Source organism: Heliangelus exortis, chromosome 20 (genome assembly GCF_036169615.1).
Source record: "Heliangelus exortis chromosome 20, bHelExo1.hap1, whole genome shotgun sequence".
In the NCBI taxonomy this organism is placed as follows: Eukaryota; Metazoa; Chordata; class Aves; order Apodiformes; family Trochilidae; genus Heliangelus; species Heliangelus exortis.
Window position 1 is genome coordinate 3,815,015 of NC_092441.1, and position 12,883 is coordinate 3,827,897.

The following is a 12,883-nucleotide window of genomic DNA, read 5'->3' on the forward strand; positions in this document are numbered from 1 at the left end:
CCAAATCTGATTATAAACCTTGAAGTGCTGGGAGATTGCCATCCACTGAAACAACACTGGGGATGGACACAGGCTAATGCAGGGATGGTAAAAGACAAGACATTACCCTGCAGAGGGAATAGTCTCTCAGATATCTATTTGCTGCTCCATGCCTCAGTTTCCCTCCTTGACTGAAGGAAGGATAGATTTCCCTCCCCTCTTTCCTGAGGGCTGCTGTATTCAAAAGAGCCTCTGACAGAAGGCAGCAAGGGGTCAATAATCCAGGCAGCAGCAGCAAACCAATCCAATCTCCTTCAGCAAAAACTGATCCTCTCTCACCAGCCTACTCTTCCCTTCAAGTCTGTCCACAGGGCAATGGATTTGAAGGGACTTTTTTTTTTTTCCCCCCTGGTCCCATAACCCAAAGTAGACGAGTCAAAGGGTTAATGCTGCATGACAAAGGTCAGCCCAGTTTGGGGAGGGCAGAGAAAGAGAAGCATTGTGACCACAGACAGCAGCTCCCTGCAACCAAAACGCTCAGAAAAAAAAAAAAAAAAAAAGATCTCAGAGCCCTGCCTAAATCCCAGGCCTTTATCACTCACAAAAGCCCAGCCCCTTGAGTCATTAATCGTGTGCTCCATGGCTGTGTGCCTCAAAGAGCAGCAGATGACACAAGCCCAGCTGCTATTGCTGCCCCTCCTCAAGGTAGTGGGGCAGAGGCAGGTGCATTCCCAGTGCCCTCTGCTCGACACTAATCTATTCTCCCTCCTTGTCCTCTGCTTTTCATCTCCTCCAGCAGTCCACGCTGACAACTGTAAATGAGATTAGACTTCAAGGCATGGGACAGATGCAGAACCCCCTCTGAGCATTGCCAAGAGACCCTTGTAGCTTTTAAAGTGTCTTTTCCCTTTACAATGCACAGCTTGGTGGAGGGGGGGGGAGGGAGCAAATTTCTTGTCACACTCACAGAAGTGTCTAATAGAGCAGACAGGGCAGACCCTGATTTTAGGGCCTGGATGTTAATCTGTTACTACCATGGACAGTCTTCCCAACAGCACATCTGATTCTCCAGTCACATTAGGAGATGAAGTAACAGGTCTGTGGGTCTCTGTCTATTGCCTAATCCCTGTTCCTATGACCTCCTCTTTTCAGCACCACTCCACTTAAATGCAGACGTGTATTCTGACAAGCACCAATCTAAAAAAGCAGCAACAGTTCAAAATTCAGGCAAGGACATATTGAAGGTCATATACAACCCTGTGCTCACCCCACCTGCCTATACTGCTCTCACTGCCATCATTTCCTGTTCCTCATCTTGCAGCTTCTGCTCCTCTGCTTCCAGCGACCCACACAAACCAGTGGTAAGACAAACAATTTTTTCAGGGAAAATGGTAAAATCTCCAGGCACAAACCACTGCCTGGAGCTCAAAGAAACCTGTTTGGTGAGGTCTCCTAGCTACAGCTGGCAGGGGTTAGCCAGCAACAATAGCCAGGGAAGCTTTTCAAAGTGAAGTGTGATGTGTAGCTCAACAGTGCCCCAGTAAACAAACTGGAAATTCTTTTACAGTGTGGGAAGTAGCTCCTCCTGCTTGTGTTAAAGGCTATCCAGAGAAAAGGACAAAGTTAACACAAACCATCATAAAATTCAAAATAAGTCCCTTTCTCTGTTACCAGCAACCCTCACCATTGATTTCATGGCTTGATTTTCTGGGATGGTTTACAATTTCAATCTAGCAGGAACCAGCCTTGAATTTAAGAAGGTTGCAAAGTCAGTGTATTTTAATGTTTTAAGAGACCACAGCAGAGCAGGTTCAGCTGCCCTCGTTGCTGGTAGTGACAGGAGCTGAACTCTTCCTGTCAAGTGCACATCTGGTCCAGGAGATTTCTATAGCCTTGATTCTGATCTCAAGTTCTCCATTAGCTGCCCACACAGACTGGATAACTTGGCATCTCCCTGCATTCCCCATAAACTCTGTTCATCTGTTGCCATCACACCCACGTACACATCTCAGGAAGGAATCTAAGGTTTCTAAAGCAGCTGCAACAAAAACACAGCCTGGATTGATAAGCAGTAGGACCAAGGTGCTGAGCCAGTGAGAAGGGTCTGTTTGGAGAGTTTTGTGTGTCTATTTAAAACAAAATTGTTGTCATGACTACAAACCAGAGTACAGGTGAGAAGAAGTGAGAACTCCAAGATGAGGTCTGGTAATGTTAATACACCCTTGAAATTTCAGCAGGCACGGGGATGGGGAAATACAGAAGATGATACAAGAAAGCTAAATGCCACCTTCAGAAGGCAGTTCTATCCTAACGACCAATATCATCCTCCTAGATAGCTCCTTTCACTCAGCACAGCCAAGGGCTGGATAGGCTGCAGCCACCTCTAAAGCAGTGGCCCTGGGGACACAGAGGCGAAGGAGGACACCTAAAGCCCTGGAAAGGACATAGCAAAGCAGAAAAGTCCCTCAGGAAACTCGTCTGCAGACTGACTCCCTAATCATCAGACAATTTGGCTTCAACAGGGACAGCAAGGTGTTCTCATGTCTGCATGCAAGGCAACTAACAGGTGATCTTATTATCACAGAGAAGCATGAAACTGTCAGGACCTGCTTCTGGGATTGTTGTACTTCTAACTCTACCAGAAGATTAACCAAAAAGAAAAGAAAAAAAAAAAAAAAAGAAAAAAAAAAAAGGGGGGGGGGAAGGTTTGGCTAGTGAAAAGCAAATGAAGAACACCCTGAGTAATTGTGGAGGGATGGAGGGAGCAGTGCCTTGCTCTGCTCAGGGCCTGGATTCCACTGAGAGACAGAGTGGAGCCCTCAGCAATGGTGCAGGCTCTGCGGAAGGCAGCAGATGCACAGCAAACGTGTGAGGGGGTGGAGGCTGTTTATGAGCACAATAAATAAATGTATGAATCTCTATAAAAGTTCCCATATAAAAGTGAGTTAGAGCTGCCTGAGGGCCATGGCCTTGTAATAAAAAAACGCATCTCATAAGCACAGTATGAAGCTGCAGCTGTACTGCAACTGCCTTGCTGTAGCACTGAAAAGCTGCTAGTCTATCCACTCCCAGATTCTTGGGGGAAGTGCTGACCTCACTAAATGGAAGGGGAATTTTGGTACCTGCTTCAGTATAGCAAGGATTTTGTCCTGGGAGGGGCTTTTTTGAACATCAAAGCCTAGGAAGCAGCTCTGGATCTGCCTTTTTTTTTTTTTTTTTTTTTTTTTTTTTCTTTTTTTTTTTTTGGCCAAGTTATTTTACTTCCTAAAAAGAAGCAATCTGCAAGTGGCTGGACATACTGGCTTGAGTCTGACAGTGTGACAGATTAGAGCTGAATAAAAACAAAGGAATTCCTCCAGAAAGCATTGTCAAAAGCTTTCCTCCAAAATAAGCAAAAAAGCCTGCTTTATGGTTGGGTTCATGAAGTTTCCAATTTTTAATTTAAGATGTTGGGGGGGGATGTCATAAAAACCCCAAGCCCTTTAATTTTTGTAAGTCAAAATAGAAACATGCTTTTTTTGTCAGTAAACCTAAGTAATTTTAAAAAAAAAAACTCTCCCCACATTAAAAAAGCCATTAATTTATTCCCCACGACCCCACACCCCAAGGCAAGGGGGGGAGGAGTGGTGCCCCCTTCCTTGCAGTGTTTGCACTTGTACTCCAGCATCACTGAAACCAGAGACTTGCAGACTCCCAACCTGTGAACACTTTGTACAGAGCCTTTTCCTCTGCCTCTCTCCTGAGAGGTGGTGAATGCAGAGCCCATGGGTCTCAGATGAGAGGATGACTATGAAGCTCTATGGAGCTTCAGTCCCAGCCCAGGAATCACAAATGCAGAGGGCACATGAATCTTTGGCCACTCATTTCCACTCTAAGCCCACATCAGGCCAGGTCACACCTCCCAGGGAGAGCTGCAACTGTTCCCAGTTTCAACACACAGGCTTTCTCTAGTTATTAAAACTGTTCTCATGTTTCACATGGATGCCAATTAGAGCCAAACAAAACTCTCCCCTCTCCTACCAGCACAGAGCTGCTGGGAATAGCAACCTTGTTCCATGACAAACAGCATCTTGCAATTCACTGCAGGGCTAATTGCATTGCACTGCTGATGGAACGCTCAAGGAAGACGTCAGCTCCTGGGCTTTGCCCACAGGCAACAAGGACATTATTGATTTATTCAGGACTCAGGACCAGTTGCCACAGGTTGCATTCTACTTGATAATAAAGCCTTACAGACAAGGCTTAAATTTCAGCTGCAGCCCTAATTGAAACATAGCTAATTATTGAAGGTCTGCCTTTATAGCCCAGTCCCTTGTCACCGTGGTAATGTTCTGCAAATTCAACAGTCAAATTCTTCCCTCCCTTAAAAAAAAAAAAAAAAAAAAAGGAAAAACCCCATCTACTATTCAAGCAAGTCCAGTGGGAAATTAGAGATTCCTCTTTTTGAGCCTGAGGTAGCTGCCAGCCAAGAGCCCCATCCCACAAGGACTCAATGACTTCAAAGGATGCTTGTAGAATCAGACTACAAATTAAGGCCAAGGTTTGAGATGGGAGAATTCAAAGTGGCTGAAACAAACATTCAGTCCAGACCACAAGCAATTTATCTTGCATGCACCTTTCTTTTGAATAGCAACATCCCCTGCAAGCCCCAGCAAATTCAAATACACCACAAAATTTATGTGATCAACAATTACAGTAATCTAATTCCCAGCTGCCAGCTTAACTGACTGTACAACAAATGCACTGCAGACCAGGCACATGGCTTAGCAGTTGGTCACAGCTACCCGGGTACAAATGAGCTCCCATCAGAACAGGCAGAACAGTTACAAGCTGAATGATAATGGAATCCCCAGGCCACCAAGGACATCCCTGAACAGAGACTGCACCACAGCTTTTGGCTTTGCAGTTCAGCCAGACGTGGAAGCAAGATAATCACTTCATAAAGCAGGGACAAAATCCCATCTGAACTTTAGTATTGCCAGAATCATGCCAGCACCAGAGGAAGCTCCCTTACAGAAGGTGACATTTAGACACATACACAACAGTACAGAAGTTTATGGCATCAAGAGAGTGCTGTAGTTTAGCCCTGGAATAATTCTTCAGTTATAGCTGCTTCACATTTCAACCTGGTGGATGGAAGGAATACCACAAAGACAACATTCAGTTAAAGCTGCTAAAAGCATGACTTACTAACTCGTACCCACAGCCTGAATTCTCAGCAGCTGTAACTTGGAGCTCTACAGAGCTGTGCTGATTTCAGCTGGCTACAGACCTGACCCAAGGCATTTAACAGATAAAACCACAGTCTTTGGTACAGAAGCAGAAACTTTGCTAATTCTGTGCAAGTTGAAAGCAGAAGGTCCTCCCCCGGAGGCTGTAACCCCACAGAAGTCTTTTTAGCAGCTAGAGAGCCATTTCAAAGAACACAGTGCTGGTTTTACAGGTCCTAGTTTGCCTGCCTCAAAAAGCCTTTAATTCACAGAGCAAGGATACTGCAACTGGCAGCAAACAGCACCTGCTGCAGCACCTCAGCTCAGCCCCTGTGCTAGAAGGGATGGCCAGGCTGGGCCTGCTTTTGTCCCTGGCTGCTCTGAAGAAGAATTAGAAGAAAGGCCCAAAGCAGCAGTGATAATTATGACTTGCACACCAGCATCCTGGGAACTAGGAGCATGGAGCACGTTACTCCTAGGCTGTATTTTAAATGCAGGGAAAATCTAGTACAGAGGAAATTAACCAGAGGTTAGACTCTTTGCTCACAAGACAGAGACAATATATCAGTTGTTCACATACCTGATCAAATAGGGCTTTCCAGTGCTGAGGTAATGCATTAGGGAAGAAAAAGAAGAAAAATAAGGTATAAGAGCAACAGCATTAACATGCAGTAAACTGTTGAAGTATATTTGAACAGAGAAATAACCAAATTATATAGTGCCATTTCTAACATCCTTCTTCATCCCAGAATCACCTACCCTTCCGGGGGAGGAGGCAGGGGGAATCTACCAACCACAGGGAGGAGAGTTTTCAGTTACAAATCCAAATTAGGGGGAACTTGAAACATTCATGTGTTAATTCTGTTTTCCCCCCTTTGTCTATTTGCAGGCAAGCAAGGAATAAAAGGCTTTTTTACTCACAGGGATCAAGAAAGCTTGGTGCATATTGAGGGGAGGGAGGAGTTACCAGTGGTTTATCAGATCCCTTTCTGAGGTCCTGTGGCCCAATGCTGACCCAGAGAGCACCCTGTTGGGTTCTCAGAGCCTTGTCTGCTGCCTGCTTCTACCTCTGGCAGGGGCTTGCTATGGGGTTTTTGATAACCTCTAAGTTCTGAGCCCCATGTGCCCACATCTGAAGAACTGCTAATTCTCTAGCATAAGGTGAAAAGCTGGAGAAAGTCCATGACAAGGATATAGCCCAGAACTTTTGTTCTAGCACATCTACCTTAAAAGCTCTGTGCAGGAGAAAGTTCCACTTTAACACAGATGACTGTGTGAACATTCTAAGTCTTCATCACTTGGAAACAGAAAAAACAAGTTGGCAACTGGCTCCGATTTCTGTTTTGTAGAAAGACCAATGTCAAGTCATCTCCTTGTCCCAGGCTTGCTGCCTCACATTCCCACAGAACAGAGGAAATTTCTAATGAATTGTTCAAGGCTCTCTCTCACCTCTCCTGCATCTGGGGGCCAGCTGAGAACAACCCCCATGGGGCAACATGGCCTGGGATCCACCCCAAAAATCTGCACATTTCCAGCTCCCCTATCTAAAGTGCTGCTCAGCACACTTTGTTTCTGGCTCATTTATTCTCCCAGAAAAGCAAAATTAATAAAATAACAAACCATCAGATCCACAGAAACAAATCTCCTCACTGTGCAAAGCAGAGCTCTGGTGGGAGTCTTGTCTAGACCTGGAAGAACATTTCCTTTCCTATGGTAGGCAGATCTACAGCAGAACTGACTGGAGAGAACAGTGGGATATCAGGGCACTGAATTCCATTCCATCAGTTATGTTGTTGGCTCCCCTCCTCCCCATTTAGCACCATAAATCAGCCCAGCACTCTAAACAGAACATTTTGGGACTGGCTGTATCCTAGCTTTGAGGAACACTGCTCTGAGAGCTGTAATGACATCATAGCTGAGCTGTTATACACTGTGAATGCTGTGACAGCCAGACCTCTACTACGTAATATTTTTGTGGTTAATAACACATAAAGAACTGACCTTGTGTCAGTCCTTGCTGGCCAAGCCAGAGAGTTCACATCAAGCTTTCAGATAATATACAACAGAAAATCAACCTCCAGTTAGGTCTCAAAGGGGCATGCTCCTAGCACAAAGAAGTTTGAATTTTCAGAGACAATGCTCTGTAGCCAGCTTGTTTCAGCAGGAAATTTTGGCCAAGGAGGAGGAGGGCATTTACACCACTTCCTGCTCTTCCAACTTGCAGATGACATATGATACCTCAGGCTCCTCTCACATCATCTATTGCCAGGTCTCAGCAGCTCCCATAACCAGTGCATCTGTGGGCTCTAGCTCTATTTTGTTGACAGCAGAAAACAAGGTACCAGAGTCAAATAACAATGCAGATCCCAGCGTAAATAACACTGTGAACTGGATCAGACCCAAGCTGTCCTACCTCAAGGTCAAGCAGCAAGTCAGAACTGGAACTAGGATCTAGATTTCACCAAGGGAGGCTCATGGTCTCTTTCTTATCTCAGAAGCCCAATCCTGCCAGGCACTCAGCACTTCAGCATCTCCTGGGCCCCTGGCAGGACTGAATTGCTAATGGCTGCATTTGTCTCAATGCTGGAGTAACTCCAAGAGACTGATACATGTCACAACAGAAAATCTTTCTTGTAGACCATGCAGACAAGCACAAAATTTGTCAGAGAAGGAAAGGTCACAGTCTGAGTTAAGCAACCAAAGAGATTTCAAAACCTGGACTCAGAAAGCTCCTGGAAAGCCATCCTTTCCCAGTGAAAGCAACACATGCCCCTAGGTCAGTTGTGCTGCTCTGAGGACTGCCTGGCAGTGTCGTAGCAGAGGTCAAACTGCATCACACGTTCCCTCTTGACTGTGCAGTGCTCAGGAGTACAGCCTGGGGAATGGAGCTCTACCAAACAACTGCACTTCCTCCGCTACCCTCTGGGAAGAAAATCCAACAGCAACCCGATTCTAGGTGACTCAGAAGGAAGGACTGGAGGATGAGGAGCAGCCACTGCCCTCAAGCACCCCCAGCCGTGTTCCTCCAGCAGTGTCATAAAAGTAGAGGGGAAAGGGGATGTACCATTGCTGAAGGCTTAGTTCACAACTGATCCTTTCATGCCAGTGCAAGACCCCAGACAGAGCTCCCCTTCAGAATGACATTTAGTATCTCTGTTTCATGCCTCCACAGGCAGAACAGAGCCTGCGTTTACCACAGCCCTCATCCCAACAGAGTTTGTTGGGAAGGAGAGCTGCGAGCAGTCCTGGGATGCAGCAGGAATGTAGAATCTGCTCGCGTTCACTCTGCTCCAGACAGGTGCACAGCGAGCCCTGTCTCCGGGACCGGCAGACGCAGAACTACTGCCTCAGCTCTGCAGGCTTTGCTGCTCAGCCTGGCAGGAGCAGATTCAAAGCACGCAGGACCACTTCGTGTCCTTCTAGGCTGGATGAGCAGAGACAGAGACCCGATGCCAAGTTATCCCACCCTCAGGTGCAATCAGAGCTCAGAGGGTGAAGGGAAGCTATCAGCCCTGCCGAACCGACAAAAAAACTTCCTTGCTGCTCGTTGCTTGGGGTCTGGAAGCGGGAACAGGCTCCCGAGAGCAGAAGTATTTCACATCTGTCTCCCTCCAGAGTGGCTGGGACTCTGGAAAAGCTCTCTGTCCCCAGGAAGCCCCTCAAGCCAAAGCGTCAGCCCATCTCCAGCCTCCAGAGACGTCTCTGCGCGCAGCCCCGCTGTCCCTTCCCGGCCAGCCGCAGCTCGTCAGCATCTTCCCGGCTGCGCGGTTCCGGGTGCGGAGACGGTGCGGACCCGCATCCCGTCCGGGCAGCTGCCGCCAGGGCTCTCCGGGCAGGCGCATGAGGAGCTGCGGGGCCGGAGCCCGCAGACACCCGGCGGAGAGGGGCGGGAGAGCGGCGGGGGCCGGCGGCTTTCCCTCGCCCCAGAGGGTCACTAGTCCTATTCCTCCCCCCCCCAACCCGGACTTCATCCATAAATAGCTTGAGCCGATTAACCTGGCCCGGGGGAAAGGGAGGGAAAGACACTGAGCAAAGGAAACTTACATCCTCTGCGGCCATAGGTAGGACATCCTCCGAGTCCAGCACCTCGATTTCTTCTGCCTCTGAGCTGGCAGCCACAGCAGGGGAAGAGCGGGCGTGAGGCTCCGGCAGCTTGTCTCCCATGCTTAGAAACGGTCCCCCTCCAGCCCCCGCCCCCGCCCCCCCCCTTCTCCCCAGATCCTTAAAGAAATTAAACCTAGCTGCCGCTTGGCAAACTTTCAAGCGCAGCCGAGCCTGCCTTCATGACTCCCGCAGCCAGGAGGGGAGGAAATCCTCCATCCAGGGAACATCCAATTAACGCGGGCAGCGCTGACGGGCGGCATCCCGGCGGCCGGCTCCGGACGGGGCAGGTGACCCCTCCCCGCGGCTCGGACCGCTCGCCTCCTCCTGCTGCCCGCCCCCGCCGCTGCCCCCCGCTCGGGGCACGGCCGGCGCCTCCCCCGAGCCATGCCGGCCCGGGGGGAAAGAGGGAGGGAGGGGGGGGCGGGGGGGCTGCCCTTCCCGGTGCGGGGGAGCTGCGCGTCCTCGGAGGGCTCTCGGAGGCAGAGCCCCGAGCTGCAGCACGTCCGAGGATGCGGGCTGGGCGGCGAAGAGGGGAGGGAAGAGGAAAGGGGGAGCCCCGGTCGGTCCTGCTCGTGGCCGGGGGAGGCGGCGAGGCCCGCTCGGTCACCGCCTTTCCCCGGAGAAACCCGCCGAGGATCGGCCGGAGCCCTTTCTCCGTGTCCTCGCCCCCTTGATCCCTCTCTCAGATGAGGTCCTGGAGCTCTCGGAAAGCAAGTGCGGGCAGGCGGCAAGCTGTGCCGGGTGATTTGGGCTTTACTGAAGCGAACTTCTCCGTCCAGGAGACTCACAGTTCGGGGCTGGTGTGGGGTTTTAAGTTCTTTGCCACAATTACTTGCCCCTGTATGTCAAGACGGGTATCGTAGCCATCTGGAGCCTGGATTAGGAACTTGAGGAATGCCTTGACTGAAGGGAAAAATGCAGCAGTTTTAGCTTCTTCCAATCAAGTACAGAATTAACAGGTTCGGAAGGGGGGGGGGCAAGCAGAGCCGGGCTGATCCCTCTGGACCCGGTGCCTCTGCTCTCTGCTGCACCGACCGCCTGGGCCAGACACAGCCCCGAGGGGCCAGCATCATAAACCACATCCACATTTCCTTGATGCAAGAGCTCCAATACCAGACCAAACACACCTCAACCACAACTGCAGAGCCAGGCTAGAAGTCCCTCTTTCCTCTACAGTCTTTAAACAAACAAACAAACAAACAAACATAAGCCAACAAAAAACTAACAAAAAAACCAACCTAACAAAAACGATAAAAAGAAGCAGCAAAAAAATCCATACCTCTCAAACAGGAACGGGATCTTCCATCCAACAGCATCAGAGCATACAGCAGAGACTGTCTCTCCCATCCACAGCTGTAGTGAACTCCATACTTTTGATCTATCAGGTTTGTGCCACACAGACCCATGTTCTAAGCCACTGAGTCCCGGCTTCTTAGTTACTAAAAGATTTTTCTGCGGGGAAACTGTGCCAAATCCTTTCCATGGACCCGCATGAGCTACGTCTACCTACAGCCACCAGGGAGCAGCAGGTTCGCACGTCTCAGCATCCTGCACGGCTGGCACTACCTTAAACTCGGGGCCAAGGGCTAAAATATCGTCCCACACAGCTTAACAAAGTCAAGTAAAGGCAATGATCTCCTCTGTCACCTGATCTAATCCCTTGGCAAAACTAGCAGGAGACCTCAATCCTGCAAATGATCCGAATTTTGGACCTGAAAAGACGAACTTTTCTACCTTGGGATTCAAGTGGGAAAACGACAACTAAACAAAAGCTTTTCAGGGGTCTTCAGTGCAACTGATCAGGAAGGGCTCCTTTCCCCTCAAATCATCAGTTAAATAGCAACAGACTTGCTTCACGTTCCCAGGTGATTCCTTCAGCACAGCACTCACTCCTCACTTGTCTGGAGCCTGTCCAGCCTGTTCTCCCAATGAGCTGGAGCAGGCTACCAAATCCAGCACTTTTGAGAAGCACTAACCCACTTTACTCATACAACACCACCCCTTGCCAAAACATTCTAGGCACTAAACAGCTATTATAAAACCAATTTCTTTTTGATTAAAAAACTAAACCTCATCAAAACTTCAAAACAGATGGATAAGCAAAAATATGCTATGCCAACAGAAAGAAACAGTAGTCATTTAAAGACGTCTGTAGGGAGGAGGGAGGCGAGCTTTTTGCAGCAAAGAGAGAATAAATGAGCTGAATTTCAGGGGTAACAGGTTCCACACAGTTGGGGACTGCTGTGTCAAGAGCTCTGTATCACCTCTGGTTCCAGATGCTAGTGGGAAAACGCTAACCATGAAGTCTACCATAAATGCAATAAGCAACAGGGAGAAACCCCCAAACCTTACCTTAGCACCAAGCTCCCTCTAAACTGGAAAACTGCTGCAAAATTATAAGTGCATTTTACTCCTCTTCCTTTACTCTAAGGAATGCTTTTCACCAGTGGTAGTGATAGCTCTTTTTTTCTTTTTTTTTTTTTTTTTCTTTTTTTTTTTTTTTCAGGGAAATAACTCTGCACATTGCACATATGAGCTAGTGCTGTGCTATAATTGTCACAGAAAGGAAATTAACAGTATTCTAATGAGGAGTTTTGTTACAGACAAATTATCATCTTCCAAGTCTGTGAGAGCCTCTTAATTTAGACTGTCATTTCTCCCCACTGCATACCCTGGTGACTCTTGGAAAACAGCAACTGGCAGAGAAACCAAGGAACTGTGGGCCACCACACAGCAGATGCAGACAGAACATAGAAGGGCTTCAGAAGAAACTTAGAACTTGGAATAATAAACCTTAATTCATTTTTACGTTGTCATGTAGGCAACCTTTTATACTACTAATGCTGCAAACTAAATGTAGATATACATCCTTCCTTCATTGGCAGTGGCTAAAAAGGTCAGCTCATGAATATGAAATAAAAAGCCCTCGAAGTAGGGACCTAGACAGTGACAGTGATCACGGTAACTCCTACCCAGGTGGCAGCGCCACACGGTTTTTCACAGAGCCAGCCGCCCGAACGCAGTCGGAGTTAGATACCAGGGCTTATGTTCTCTTCCCAGCTTTCAGTCTAAGCAAATTCCTCTCCCTGAACCAATGTAAAGGCCCTTTTATAAAAACTACGTACTGATTAATCCCGTTCTTCACCTGCAGGCCGGCGGCCTCAGGGGGCCTCGCCGTGAGGAGGGCAGAGCCTCGCTGCGGGGCAGGCGTTTTCCTCAGGGGAGGTCGGGCCGCGGCGGTGTGGGACAGCCCCAGGAGCCCACCGCAGCTCTACCATTCCGGTCCCGGAGGGCTGGATTGAACTGAGGGCATCGTTTCCCAGAGGAAACACGCTCCACGCCGGTGAACGAGGACTGCCTGAGCCGGAGCCGCCGCTTCACACTCGCACCCGCTCCCCGCCGCCCCTCAGCTCGGCGGCACAGCGCCCCCGCGCGCACAGCCTGACGCAACGCCTCAGCCCTTCATCCCCTCAGCCCCCTCAGCGCCTCAGCCTCTCATCCCTTCAGCCCCACAGTGCCTCAGCCTCTCAGTCCCTCTGCCCTTCATCCCCTCACACCTCATCCCCTCAGTCCTTCTGCCCTTCAGTGCC

The 12,883-nt window shown here is 48.9% G+C and overlaps 1 protein-coding gene across 3 annotated transcripts in view; it reads right to left on the reverse strand.

The window, feature by feature from the left end:
* RHBDL3 (rhomboid like 3) overlaps positions 1-9,360 on the reverse strand; it is a 58,058-nt gene extending 48,698 nt beyond the window's left edge. For 2 of the 3 annotated variants that reach the window (XM_071764002.1, XM_071764004.1), the window contains exons 1-2: positions 9,234-9,360; positions 5,770-5,793 (exon numbers count right to left, since the gene is read on the reverse strand). In XM_071764002.1, the coding sequence (XP_071620103.1) occupies positions 5,770-5,793; positions 9,234-9,353 (144 nt within the window). In that variant the 5' untranslated portion in view covers positions 9,354-9,360. The remainder of the gene's footprint in view (positions 1-5,769; positions 5,794-9,233) is intronic. The other variant, XM_071764003.1, reaches the window with a different exon arrangement.
* Between the last annotated feature and the right edge of the window lie 3,523 nt (positions 9,361-12,883).